At 39.4% G+C, this 13,659-nt stretch overlaps 1 protein-coding gene across 1 annotated transcript in view; it reads right to left on the minus strand.

Annotated features, from left to right (window-relative positions):
* Window positions 1-330: 330 nt before the first annotated feature.
* Window positions 331-13,659, minus strand: part of LOC134746021 (NFX1-type zinc finger-containing protein 1-like) — a 36,227-nt gene continuing 22,898 nt past the window's right edge. The window contains exons 16-27 of the mRNA XM_063680188.1: window positions 13,390-13,529; window positions 12,703-12,854; window positions 8,513-8,705; window positions 7,953-8,081; window positions 7,363-7,485; window positions 3,367-3,525; window positions 2,785-3,025; window positions 2,546-2,708; window positions 2,360-2,471; window positions 2,070-2,290; window positions 1,696-1,976; window positions 331-1,592 (exon numbers count right to left, since the gene is read on the minus strand). Of these exons, the coding sequence (XP_063536258.1) occupies window positions 871-1,592; window positions 1,696-1,976; window positions 2,070-2,290; window positions 2,360-2,471; window positions 2,546-2,708; window positions 2,785-3,025; window positions 3,367-3,525; window positions 7,363-7,485; window positions 7,953-8,081; window positions 8,513-8,705; window positions 12,703-12,854; window positions 13,390-13,529 (2,636 nt within the window). The 3' untranslated portion in view covers window positions 331-870. The remainder of the gene's footprint in view (window positions 1,593-1,695; window positions 1,977-2,069; window positions 2,291-2,359; window positions 2,472-2,545; window positions 2,709-2,784; window positions 3,026-3,366; window positions 3,526-7,362; window positions 7,486-7,952; window positions 8,082-8,512; window positions 8,706-12,702; window positions 12,855-13,389; window positions 13,530-13,659) is intronic.

A 13,659-nucleotide genomic window follows, 5' to 3' on the forward strand; every position in this document is an offset into this window, starting at 1 on the left:
CAGGACTACAGGGATGAGGCTAGGACAGTAGAAATGTCAACGTATAGCTGGGTCCCTCTCACCAGTTACTGAGTTAAGGTGTTTGAAGCGCTTTAACATATTACTAACACCTGGGTGCCTAGGCAAGGTGACAATCCTTTGCGCTACGACAACGAAACGCTTTGTGTCTCTCTATCCCTCTTCCATATTAGTGCGATAGTTTATTTATACAGCTTCACTCGTCTGACTTCTTGTTTTAACATTATATATATAGATAGGTATGGGACAGTAATATTAAAATGACACTAAATTTATTAGAAAAACATTTTAATAATAATAAAGACAAATGGTGCGGCGGCGTCAAATGCCTGTCAGGAAGCGTAAACTTAATGTAATCTTTTTTTGGTAATCAGACGTCAAAGTGACAACAACCCTTGATTTGCAGGGTAACAAGTTAGAAACTGGCAATTCAGCATTATTCTAAATAATAAAATGATTAGATACATAGGTAAACTAAGTAAGACTGAAGAATATCTATATTTCTAAAGCAGTCTTTAAAATTACAAATCAAGACGATACGAGTAATACCAAATTAAAAGATGGCAATTTTAGAACGAGAAACTACATAGGTACATACCTATTTGTAATTCGCTATGTACACTACACGAATATCTAAGCTAAACAGATTCCACTGCATTTTTTAAGATAATTTGAAAGAGATTCAGGAAACATTTACGAGTAATGGTACTACGAAGGTATTTTTGTACCTTCTCAAAACATCTTATAATTATATTAACCTTATTAATTGTAAAAATGGCATGATGCTGTCAATAAAACGAAGTGAAGCACTTCGGTGACAAGCTCTAAAATAAACAAAAAAATATAGAAGAACTAATCTAATTGAAAATTGGCCATGTTATTGGCATGCGTAGACCAAGCGGCGAAGCGCGAGCCATCCATTTCGCCGGCGTGCTGATTGCCAGCGGTCAGTGCGTGGCGCTGCCCGCCGATCGCAGCGCCGCAGTCCGGACACTGGGACAGCTGCATGGCGCCACCGCACTCGCCGATGCAATAGAAGTGCCCGTTGGGACACTTGTACCAGTGCCCCGCCTTCAAACCTATCGCTCTTACTATCATCGCACGCTCCTCCTTACTAGCAATGCCCGATAATTTCACAGCTTCCTCAAGCTTCTTCAGACATTCCACAGCTTTTTCTTCGTCATACACACTCCAGGTCAGAACAGCTTCTTTAGCAGTTTTAGCTATCGCCAGCACCTCGGCATTGGTTGTATTCTTGCTTAATTGTAGAATCTTAGCCAGCTGAACGATGGAATTCATACGCTTCATCTCTTGTCCGATGTCTACCTGCTGCTGTTGGCTTATTTTCTGCTTACTCGCGACCAGACCTTCACAGATCATTTTTACCTGGTCTTGTATTTCAGTTTTGAGTTCAGTTAAATTCTCGGCAAGGTATTTGGTGTAATAATCCCCGATATCAGCCAGTATGTCGAGGTAGATGTGGTACATGTCGAGATGTAGAACAGAGAGATCTTTATTTTTTCCTCCAATGACATAACGTAAGGCATTATACGCAGTGTTCCAATAAACGTTTTCTGAAATTGGAAATAATGTTACAAGTTTGATTTTATCAAATGTCTTTTGAAAAGATAGAGAGGTTTTCATATCTTGAACAGAAAAAAAAAACAATAACTCTACCTCTGGGTAGTTTCCGCGTTTCCCCTAGATCTTTCACTTGTTTATAAAGCTCGACTCGCTTTTTTGACCTTTGCGCTTCAGTTCCATAAACCTTTTCTTTTATGGGGTTGATGTCGTTTTTCAGCATTTTATTTACCAGGTCTTTGTATCGGTAGGTATTGATAATAGGTTCGCGACAAAACGGGCACGCCTTAATTTGAATGGTTTCATTCTCGCTCTTCATTAAGGTATCCAACGTGTCCACGTCCCAGATGTGAGGACAATCCTGTAGCTGAATTAGCCTGAAATTACATTAAAAATATTAGCAGTGTTTGTGTGTTTAGATATATTATATGCTATAGGAGCTTTAGAACCACACAATAATATGCACATACTTAGCGTCGTCTTCGTAGGGATCGCCAAGCAGGTCGGTGGGGAAGCCCTCGGGGTCGCAGAGGCGGCAGGCCGGCGGGCAGGGCTCGCCGCAGAGCCCGCGGCACGGGTGGCCGCACGCCAGCGAGAGCGGACACGCGACCGAGCAAGGCGGGCGCGAGCACGGCACGCCGCATGCACGTCTACACGCTGAATGCTCGCACGCCCGTCCACATTGAGTTTCCTGCAAGCACACATGCTGTATTACAATATGTCCTTATATATCCGTACGTACATGTAGATGTAGACTTACCGTGCAAGGCGTGCAGGGTGCGCCGCACGACTTGCCGCAGGCAGAGTGAGTGCACCTGACCGAGCAGCGCCGGCGGCACGGCGGGCACACCTGGTTGCACGGCTCCTCGCATCTGTAACATATAATAAGCCAGATAATGAGTTTGAAACTCGGCAAGGATTGTGCTTAGGCGGAACGCGAACATGCCTGTGTCCGCAGATGTTGAGCTGGTGGCAGCGCGCGGCGCAGGGCTGGTGCAGGCGGCCCTGGCGGCAGCCGGCGCACGAGCCGCCGCATGCGTGCCCGCAGCGGAGCAGCGCGCCGCATAGCGCCGTGCACGCAGAGAGGAGCTTCGTCTCCAGCACAGACCCTAGACAAACGTTGGTTATTGAAATGATTCAATTTTATATTGCAAAACTAAAATGTCAACTAAGCTCATTGAATACCTGATTGCTTAGCTTGATACACATAACACGGCAGCTGGACGATGTGACCGCAAGGCGCCTCGGAGCTATGCTCCGTGATCTCCATGCACGTGGCCGGGTCACATGGCTTGCGGCAGTCCGCCGGGCAGGAGTGACCGCAAGTCATGGTACGTTCACATTTCTCTTTGCAAAGTTCGCGAGTCGGTTCCCTTTCGCACTCGATCTCTATCTCATGATTGCAGTCGGGTATCCTTTTCTTCACCTATTAATTTAATTTCTTTAGAGTAACGTTCGTTTGTGAAATATATATAGTAAATGCAAAAATGAGGGCTCAATTAAATGGTTTTTTTATGTGAATTTAACAATATTTTATTTATGATTTCATATCTGTACATTTTCGTTGGCCAGTTTGCGCAATTGCATTCACAACAAGTTGGTGCACATGGGTGTAGACAGTCTACACCCATGTGTACTACACCGTGTAGTAGGTACTTAACTAGGTGTGGAACTGATTCAGGTAATACTTGGCATACTATGGCGAAGTAGCGTGAAATAGATAAATAGACAGTGGGTGGATGTAGACTAGATTGATAGTAAAGAAACCTTTTGCTTGCAATCCCCGCATTTCTCGAAGCACAGCTTCTTGCAGTGGTGGCCGCAGGGCAGCGAGCGCGCGCACTTCTCGCGACAACGCTTAGCATTCACATCTTCGCAGCAGGCCCCTCGTTTCCAATGTTTGCAACCAGACCTCTTCTTGTTAACCTGTGTTACGATTTAATAATTTAAATGTATGTATTGGCTATTCCGTTCTATTGTATTATGTATGGCATACAAAAAAATACTAAGTGGCTTTTTTATCTCACGGTTTTCAGATGGATCAAAGTAGAAAGGTACTGCGATATCGCTTTTATTTTCATACTAGCTGTGCCCGCGGCTTCGCCTGCGTGGAATTCGGTCTGTTTCAGTAAGCGGCTAATTCACCCCTAATTTATCTCCCTGTCCCCTGGAGACAGAACTTAAAGTAAAGTTGACAGATGGATACGCTAGAGGACTGTAGTCCAGATAAAATATTTTACAATTAGGTACCTACCACCAAAGATAGATATAACTCCGTAATAGATGGATACAGTCTAAGGAAAAAACGTGCCTCGAAAATCACGAAAATTTGATTCTCGATCAGATGTCGCTACTACCTTTTGCCTACTCTCGTATAGAGGGCGTTGACGGTTTCGTTTGTTATTATCTAACAATTTTAACGCATATCAGTGAAAGAACATGGGTCAAAATAAAAAAATTATTAATGCAAATAAAAAAGATCATTTATCCATATTTAAATACATTTTATCGTATTTTAATAAATCTTCATTTTTAGTTTTAAAGTGTGTCGATAGATGGCAGTGAATTTACTGTGGTTACAAAATTTACTATGACAGTACCGTTTTATAATATTATATCCTCTTTGCTACCACTAAATAAAATTACACTACAAAATGAATATTTTTTTTGCCCTTATTCAAATTTTTGTCGTGATTTAAATGGCATAGAGTAGTATAGGTGTATTTCGAACGATACAGTACCATTTTTGTTTAACGTCCTTGACTGTACCTATGCAAATCGGGTACACTACATAATTCCGAAATTTTTTATTTCGAATTTTAGAATGTCGAATTTTATCATTCCGATTTTTAAATGCTCGACCCATCAAAATTCCGACTGTCATAATTACGAATGATGAAAATCACGAAGATTTATATTTCCGAAAACCCAAAAAGCCGAATATTGTAAATTCCGAACTACATAATTCCGACTATAACAATTCCGATGGTGGCAAACACCAAATTTAACATTTACGATTTTCAAAATCACGAATTCGGAATTGCCCTTATTCCGAATTAACGTGATTCCTATTTTAAATATCCCAATTTTTAAATTTCCACTTTTCTGGCAACAGTTCGTTTTCTTGGGGGTCGCAGTTCTAACCTAACCTAACTCACTTTTCTGGCAACAGTTCGTTTTCTTGGGGGTCGCAATTCTAACCTAACCTAACCCACTTCTGGCAACAGTTCGTTTTCTTTGGGGTCGCAGTTCTAACCTAACCTAACCCACTTCTAGCAACAGTTCGGGTTCGCAGGTTCGCAGTTCTGTCTAATTTATTTATGCCGAATTTTTATGCCAAACATATTTTATGCCGAATTTAACATGATGCGGCACGACAGGTACCCGTAATAATTACTAAAACGTGAGTCTTCATTTGAATATCACGGATTTCATTTTTCCGATCTTGTAAAAAACCGAATTTCTGAATACCGAATTATTTTATTTCCGATCGGACAATGATTTTTCAGAATTTAGGAATTCGGAAAAAAAATATTTTCGGAAAAGTGTAAAATCGGAACTTTAAGCTTTCTATCAAGTGACAATCGGATTTTAAGTTTTCGGAAATAGCACATTCGTGATTTTATTCCATCGTGTTTTTAAAAATCGTAATTTTGATATTTCGGACTTATAAATAATCGGGATTATGAAAGTCGTGGTTATAAAAATCGGAAAAACATATTTCGGAATATTTGGGTGTTCCCATCAAAATCATGTCATCCAAATCGGTCCTCCAGTCAAATCAGTCAAATGACGCCGGCGGCGGGCAGCGTCTGCCCCTTTTTTTTTTTCGGAGTTTGAAATGCATCTGCCCCTACGACTTGTTGATGGTCATAGCGAAGCAGACGCTCACGGGGACCTGTAGGCGCTTGAAGCGGAACGGGAAGTTGCTCGGAATGAGAAGGATACGCGGGATGAACACGGCTTCTCCGGCGCCACACTCCGTCAGGATCTGCGCCTACATATGTATTACGTACGATATATTTGGGATCACAATCAAACTCGCGCTGGCTTGCCGTTTCAGCCGAAAGCGAAGCGACCTGCCTGGCTAGAGCGCCACTGAGTCTCTCACCGTGGTTTTTCTCAGTCTCCTGAGACCGTGCCCCTTGTGGCCGCAATGCATTGCGAGACTTTTGCGAAAGATTCGATTTTTTTCGGCAAGGCATGGTAACGCGTTTAAGTCCCAAATCGTTTGACATTTACTGAAAAATGATTTTTTTAAAGTACCCACCTTCGTGACCATTATTAAGAGGAAAGGGCACGGCCGCTTCTCCATGCAAACGCAGTCTCCATTTTTTTGGTTAAAAACTACCCTATGTTCTTCCACGGGACTCAAACTATCTCTATACCAAATTTTATCTAAATCAGTTTAGCGGTTTAAGCGTAAAGAGAAATTAAAAAAAGTGTTTTCATATTTTTTGTGTTTTCACTCGGGAATGGTGTCATTTTGATATCATAAATGAATTCGGCATACCCGATTTATACAAAATCGATACCTAACTTGGCCTAGTAGCTAAAATGATATAGTTATCAAGATAAAGTTTTTAACCGCTTTTTCACCACCATGGGGGATGAATTTTTAAAAACGCTGAAAGTAATTTTCTTGCTTTTTAATATAATAACGTTTTGCAAAGTTTTAAGTTCCTAGCTTAAAATAAAATTTGCACCCCAAGACAAACTTTCATCCCCTTTTCAACCCCCTGAGGGGTTAAATTTCCAAAAACGTCAAAATTAGTTTTTTTGTAATCGTCTATCATACCTTTCTAAGAAGTTTCAAAGCATTTGTAATGGATTCAAACTTTCAACCCCCTTTTAACCCTGTTAGGGGACGAATTCTTGAAAACGCTAAAATCACTTTTCCTGTATTATAATAATATGCTCATTATACAAAGTTTCAAGTAACGCACTCAAAAAAAAATTGATCTCCATACAAACTTTCAACCTCTATTTCACCTCCTTAGGGGATGAATTTTCAAAAACGCTGAAATTAGTTTTCTTGTATTTCAATAATATATCTTCTTACGAAGTTTCAAATTGCTAGCTTAAAATAAATCTTGAACCCCATACAAACTTTCATCCCCTTTTTAACCCCCTTAGGGGTAAAATTTCTCAAATTTTTATAGCCTAAAACCTGGCCGTGGATTTTTTCGACAGATTAGTAAAGTTTGCATCAAAATCCGTTCAGCCGTTTTCATTTGTAGCGCGGTCAAATAAACAGACAAACAGATAAACAGATAAACAGACAAACAGACAAAAATTCTAAAAACTGTTGGAATGTGTTCTGTTATCGATTCTAAGTATCCCCAGGCAATTTTTTTTCGAATATCTTCCATGTACAGACTTTCGACCCTCTTCCGCTTTATTATATGTATAGATTGCTTAGGGGAGGGTACTTAAGCTATCGGAGAAGCCCTAAAAATGTTAGTTAATTGCTATTTTGTACCTAATAATTATTTATTTAAAAAAAATTGGGGAATCCCCAAGTAAGTAGATACTATTAAATAATTTCACGGTTTAGACTCACTTGTTTTAGTCACTCGCGCGACATGTTTCCTAAACCGTGAAATTATTTAATGTTAGTATATCTCATTCAAAATACTATTATTGAACCGGATTCTGCTTAATGGTGTGGGTGTGGACAATGATTGTTGGACATAAAAATCGTAGACCGCACACACCGTACACACATACAGGCACCCACATATATATGTACTCGAAGGTTACCTGAACATCACATGGAAGGCAAGGTTCACCACACGTTAGTGGACATTGGTGATCACCAAGATCGCCTTCCAAATTTGCTGTGCAGCCTTCCTTCGCTCTCGGGCAAGGTTTTTCGCATTTGTACTAAAATAAGTAAGAAATGTTACATACCTACATATCTATATCCATTTTATGAGGTGAGTGTGTTCTAAAAATACATAAAGGAAAAATCTTCTTCATGGGAGTAGGTACCAGGTTACATACATAATCAGAAAAATAATTCTTTTGACGGAATGACTATTCACAACTTTCCCAAAATGTTAAGTTAGAAACATCATTCAGTTAAGATAGAAATCCAATGATGAAATGGTAAACCCAACACGTGATCGACTTTCGATCGACGTTTTTTGTCAAATTGGTTTTTATGGGTAGAATAGACACCAGTTTTCGCGGTTTTTGACAAAGTTCTTAAGGACCTTATAATCCGCAACATTTAATATTTTATTATCTGATAGGTATGAACCTATGGTATTGATTAGCTCTTTGTTTTTTGCTGTGTTCTTTTACTGAATTCGTAATTTATTCATTGTAAGAATTCTTTTGGTACTCACATTTTCGTGATCAGGGTCGTCGTTCACGTGGCATTTACGGATGCAAGCGTGGCCGCAGCTGAGCCGTCCGCCCTCACACTTCTCTTCACAATATACGTCAGATATCCTCTTAGAACATGGTTTGGTTGCCTGAAAATTTCAAGATGTGCTGGTTTGAAGAAATACTTTGGAGTTTCCATACAGGATTATGCTAGAAATCTCGTCGCGGAATAAATTGAGAAATCAAACCTGTCTTTAGGCTATGCTATGTGTTGTGATTTGAAAATGTAACTTTCTTTCTTATTTAGAGTTTCATTATTTGTTAAATACAATATACGAATTGCCTAACCGTCATACAGAGCAGAAACTAAAGAAAAAAAAACAGTAGGTACCTATTGTTAAGTCAATAATGAGAGTTTTAGCGGTTCCATGCGACGTAAGGTTTTGCAACCTTGCCTTACCGCTAAAACTAGGACATGTAACGTAGTACTACTAAACCTCATCTCGGCATTCGGTGCTCTGCTGAATCCATCTGTCCAATATCTTGGGCCAATGTGCATTGCGTCCTGCAAAACGCCTACCTTATGTCCACAGCCAGGCAGCGAGACGGTAACCTCCTCCGCGCAGTAGACGGCCGGGTCGTCTGGAGCCATGTAGCATGGCACGGCTCTCGTGTGCCCGCACGGTAGTTGTTTGTCCATGTAACGCTTGCAGGGCTGACATTTTGCACTGCAGCTGGACGGGCAATTGTGGCCTTCGGTTTCACAGATTTTCCTAGAAAATTTTGTGACACTTGATTTGACTTGACTCTGAGATTGCCTGAATAAAAATAAACAAAAATGGATGAAATAAGAAATATGCTAAAAACCATTCAAGAATCCTCTTGAAAGCAAGCAGGTCAAGCAGAAAATAGAAAGGAATGAAATGCGAGAAAGCATAATAAACTCAATTAACGATAACATAAACGAAAAGTTCAACCACATCGAATCTAAATACAAAATTTTAGAAGAAAAATTAGAAAAACAAGAACGTATTATTTCAAACCTAGAAAGAGAGTCCAGAAAGAAGAATTTACTATTTTTTGGCATAGAAGAAAATGAAAATAGTTATGAAACTTTAGAGAAACAAATTTTAGACACAATCAACACAACAATGAAGGTACAGTGCAACAGCGAAAATATAGACAGCTTAAGAAGACTGGGCAAAAGAACTGAAAAATGCAGACCTGTTCTCGTCACCTTTACGACTATGAAAAAGAAGATAGAGCTACTAAAACGAAAGAAAACGCTGGTGGGTACCGGGTACTATATTAACGAAGATTTCCCACAGCAGGTATTAAATAAACGTAAAGAATTACAAAAACAGGTAGAAGAAGAAAGGAAGAATGGGAAAAATGCGATATTAAAATACGATAAATTGGTCATATTACCTGGTACCAGCAACAGTAAAATGCACATTCCGAAACCAAACAATAAAAGAACTTTATCCAACTCGCCAGAAATAACCACACCAATCGCAGACAACACAGGGAGCACGGGAAGGGTAACCACACAACAAATTTCGAAAAAGAATAAATATGATATTAAACGCTTCCTGCAGGAGAGCACGTCCAACAACGACCAATAGCAACTAACAGCCTCCCCATCTCTCTCAACACAACGAAATGATAAGCAAGAACCCTTTATATCTCCCAGTACGGGTGGTCGCCGCGGGAGTATCAGACTAAAACCCTCCGTCGAAGTAGAAACATACAAAATATACATTAGCACACTCAACGTAAGATCACTGGTTGGTACAGGCCGCCAAGAGGAACTAGAGCACTCCCTAGAAAATATAAAATGGCACATATTAGGAATGTCGGAAATAAAACTCTTAACATAATTCAGACCTATGCACCAACTAAAAAAGCTCCTACAGAAGAAGTTGATTCCTTTTATAACGACATGCGTTCCGCTCTAGAAAATACGAAATCCGATGTAATCATATTGGGCGACTTTAATGCCAAAATTGGTCAATCTACACCAGACGATACATCAGTTATTGGCCCTTGGGGGTATGGTAAGAGGAACGGAAGAGGTAAAACTTTAATAAACTTCTGCTTAGAACATGAACTCTACATACTCAACACCCATTTTAAGAAGAAGCCCAAGCAAAAATGGACGTGGAAGTCGCTAAACGGAAAAACAGTCAATGAAATAGACTTCATAATAACCAAAAGAAATATAATAACTCACTTTGATAATATAGAAGTCATAAGTACTACCCACCCCACAGACCACCGAATGGTACGAGCGACTTACACACTTCAAACCCAAAACAAGAAATCTAGAAAAATGTTTAGTAATAAAATAAATCAGGGCTTTACACCCATAGAACAGGAGTCCCTCAAACACATTTTTACAGAAAAGTTTGCACCCTGTGAACATGCTTCAATACAAGAGTCGTACTCTAACTTAACAGAAACAATTAAAAAATGCGTGAATAATCTACCGAGCTCACAAAAAAGATGTGAAATGGACCCTATAATAACCGAAGACATCAAAGACTTAATTCGGGAACGAACTACTTTATAAGACAAGAAGGCACCTAGAACTAAAGAAGAAAGAAACAGACTGAAGTCACTCTATCAAAAAATAAAATTAAAAGAAATAAATTACATCGCAGAATGAACATTATAAAGGATGAACTCGAGAAAAGAAGCTCAGCAAAACGAGCTAACAAAAAGCTTAAACCATTTAAACTTTGGATACCATCTATAATGAATGAAACTAGACAAATACATACAAATCGTAAGGATATTTTAAAAATAGCAACAAACTTTTATCAAAAGCTCTATCAGTCTCATTCTACCGATATTAGAACACGTACAGTGCAGTCTACAGGCGAAATACCATCTCTACTACAAAACGAGACACGCTGCGCTATCAACTCTCTAAAAACGATGAAAAGCCCAGGCCAAGACGGCATAACTAATGATCTCATCAAAGCTATACAAGAACCTTTAACGCCGATATTGACAGATCTATTTAATAAAATTATCCATGAAGAAACTATTCCACAAGACTGGGAAACGTCAATAATTACACTTCTATATAAAAAAGGCGACCCGCTGAATATTAACAATTACCGCCCGATAAGCCTCTTGCAATCAACATATAAGCTATTTACAAACGTTATTTTGAACAGAATAAAACAAACCTTAGACTTCGAACAGCCAATCGAACAAGCAGGCTTCAGACGTAACTTCTCCACAGTAGACCACATCTTCACATTACAGCAAATAATTGAAAAATGTACAGAATATAAGAAAAAAATCTACTTAGCATTTGTAGACTACTCTAAGGCCTTTGATTGTATTTCACATCAAACTCTATGGAAAGCGCTAAAAGAGCAGGGTGTTCATGCCAAATACATAAACAAACAAGAAATATATAGGAAAAGTAAGGCCGCAGTGAAGTTAGAAAGGAATGGACATAAATTCGATATCAAACGAGGAGTAAAACAAGGAGACCCTATCTCACCAAACCTGTTCACGGCTCTGATGGAATATATCTTTAGAAGGCTTAACTGGGACCAGTGCGGTATTAGAATAAACGGTAAGCGGTTAAGTCATTTACGCTTTGCCGATGACATTGTTCTCATGACAGAGAGTCATCTAGAGCTTCAATTCATGCTTCAAACTTTAGATCAACAAAGTAGAGAATGTGGATTAGAAATGAATCCCGATAAAACCCGCGTAATGACAAACAGTGAACTAATATCGGTATCTATACAGTCGAAAAATATTGCCTACGCCGAAGACTATTTATACCTTGGCCAAAATATATCGTTAAGAAAACGTAAATTGGACGAAATTGAGAAACGCATAAAGAAAGCATGGAGCGCTTACTGGTCATTAAAACACATATTCAAGTCAAATTTTGACATTAAACTAAAAAAGAAAGCGATGGATTCAGTCGTCACTCCAACTCTTATTTACGGATGTCAGACCTGGGCCATAACTAATGAACTAATAAGTAAAGTACGGGTATTCCAAAGAACCGCAGAACGCAGCATGCTTGGCATCAAATTATTGGATAAAATAAAGAGTGTCGACATCCGTAAGAAGACCAAAATTACTGATGCCGCCGAACTAATTTGCCGACTAAAATGGAGATGGGCCGGGCACATAGCACGAACAAAAGACGGCCGCTGGAGCGAACAAATGCTACATTGGTACCCGCGCGACGGTAAGAGATCACGGGGTCGCCCGTGGCGCCGCTGGCGGGACGACATCGAGGCCGTGGCTGGCGTAGCCTGGACGAGAATTGCCGCAGACAGAAATACATGGCACACGATGGAGGAGGCCTATGTCCACAAATGGACATCTCAATAAATATTTATAAAATAAATAAATACAATAATTATTAAATTACCTATACTTATAGAATTAAATTATAAAAATGCATGGAACAATAATTTTAAAACGAAATTTAGTACTTATCTTTATAATTGTATAAATTTAAACTGCATAAATTATGAATATATTATTAATACTAAATCTATTTACAAAACCACTGCATGTTTTGTAAACTAGTGTAATATTTATTGAAATAAATGGCTCTACTACTACTACTACTACAGATTTTTAAAGACGTGTAACGACAACAGCTTTGGATAAGACTCGCTGGCCAGACTAGACCAAATTAAATTATTAAAATAAGAATGTTACTTTCAAATTGCAAAGGCCTTCACCACCTCCTCTGGAGTGACGACATAAAAATAGACAAACCTTTCGCAGTCTCTAGTACAATGTATCTCGGCATGAGCTATATCGTAGGCATGGCACATGCGCGGACAAGGATGGCCGCATGGCAGATTATATTTACAGTTCAGTAGGCAGCCGCCTTCGGGCACCTTTACAAAATCTCCCAGCGATGTAATCTGGAACAGCAATCATGAAAACATTTTTAAAGGTAGGTAAGGCGTTTTTAATGTACCTAACTCCTATCGAACTAACCAGTTCAGCTACTAGAACTTTTGAGCTTGTGAAATTGGAGGACCCGCGCGAAATCGCCTTTTCATACAGACGTAGTCCTCATTTTCCTCTCTGGATATTAAAATAATTAAAATATTTTGACACAATTTGTTGAATATCATACGTTTGGTTAATACTATACGACAAATTATGTAATATTTTCCACAATGTCTTTATCCAGAGAGGAAAATGAGGACTACTTTGTATGTAGAAACGGCCGTCCCCTTTCCTCTTAAGGTTAAATTTGGATGGCGAATTGGCGATTGGCGAACAGAGCCGCTGCCGTGTTCATCAATATGCTGACGACGATGCAAGAATATTGACAGTGACATCGCCCGCTGCTGTTACACTGCTGCCAGCGTCATCCGAATGTAACCTTAAACCCAATGTCATTATTGTAAATAGTGAATGAGGCACTCCCTGGCAAAACAGAAAACATACCTCAGTTATATGGCCATGGTTCTCGCATTTGAGCTTCAAATTTGACCCCAACGATCCGTTATCTGCCAGAGTCTGAGCTATATTGGTCCAAAGAGTGGAATTCCTCTTCAGCAACTCGATGTTGCCAAGTATAAAGAAGCCTGTCGATCACGAAAAAAGTTAACATATCTTTATTATTTTAGGGCAGGGGAATAGGGCAGGGGAATATCTCGATTCGCGGCAAATTAATATTTTAGCCCAGTTAATGAATAATGTCTTTAAAAATGAGAA

This window comes from Cydia strobilella, chromosome 12 (assembly GCF_947568885.1).
Source record: "Cydia strobilella chromosome 12, ilCydStro3.1, whole genome shotgun sequence".
In the NCBI taxonomy this organism is placed as follows: domain Eukaryota; kingdom Metazoa; phylum Arthropoda; class Insecta; order Lepidoptera; family Tortricidae; genus Cydia; species Cydia strobilella.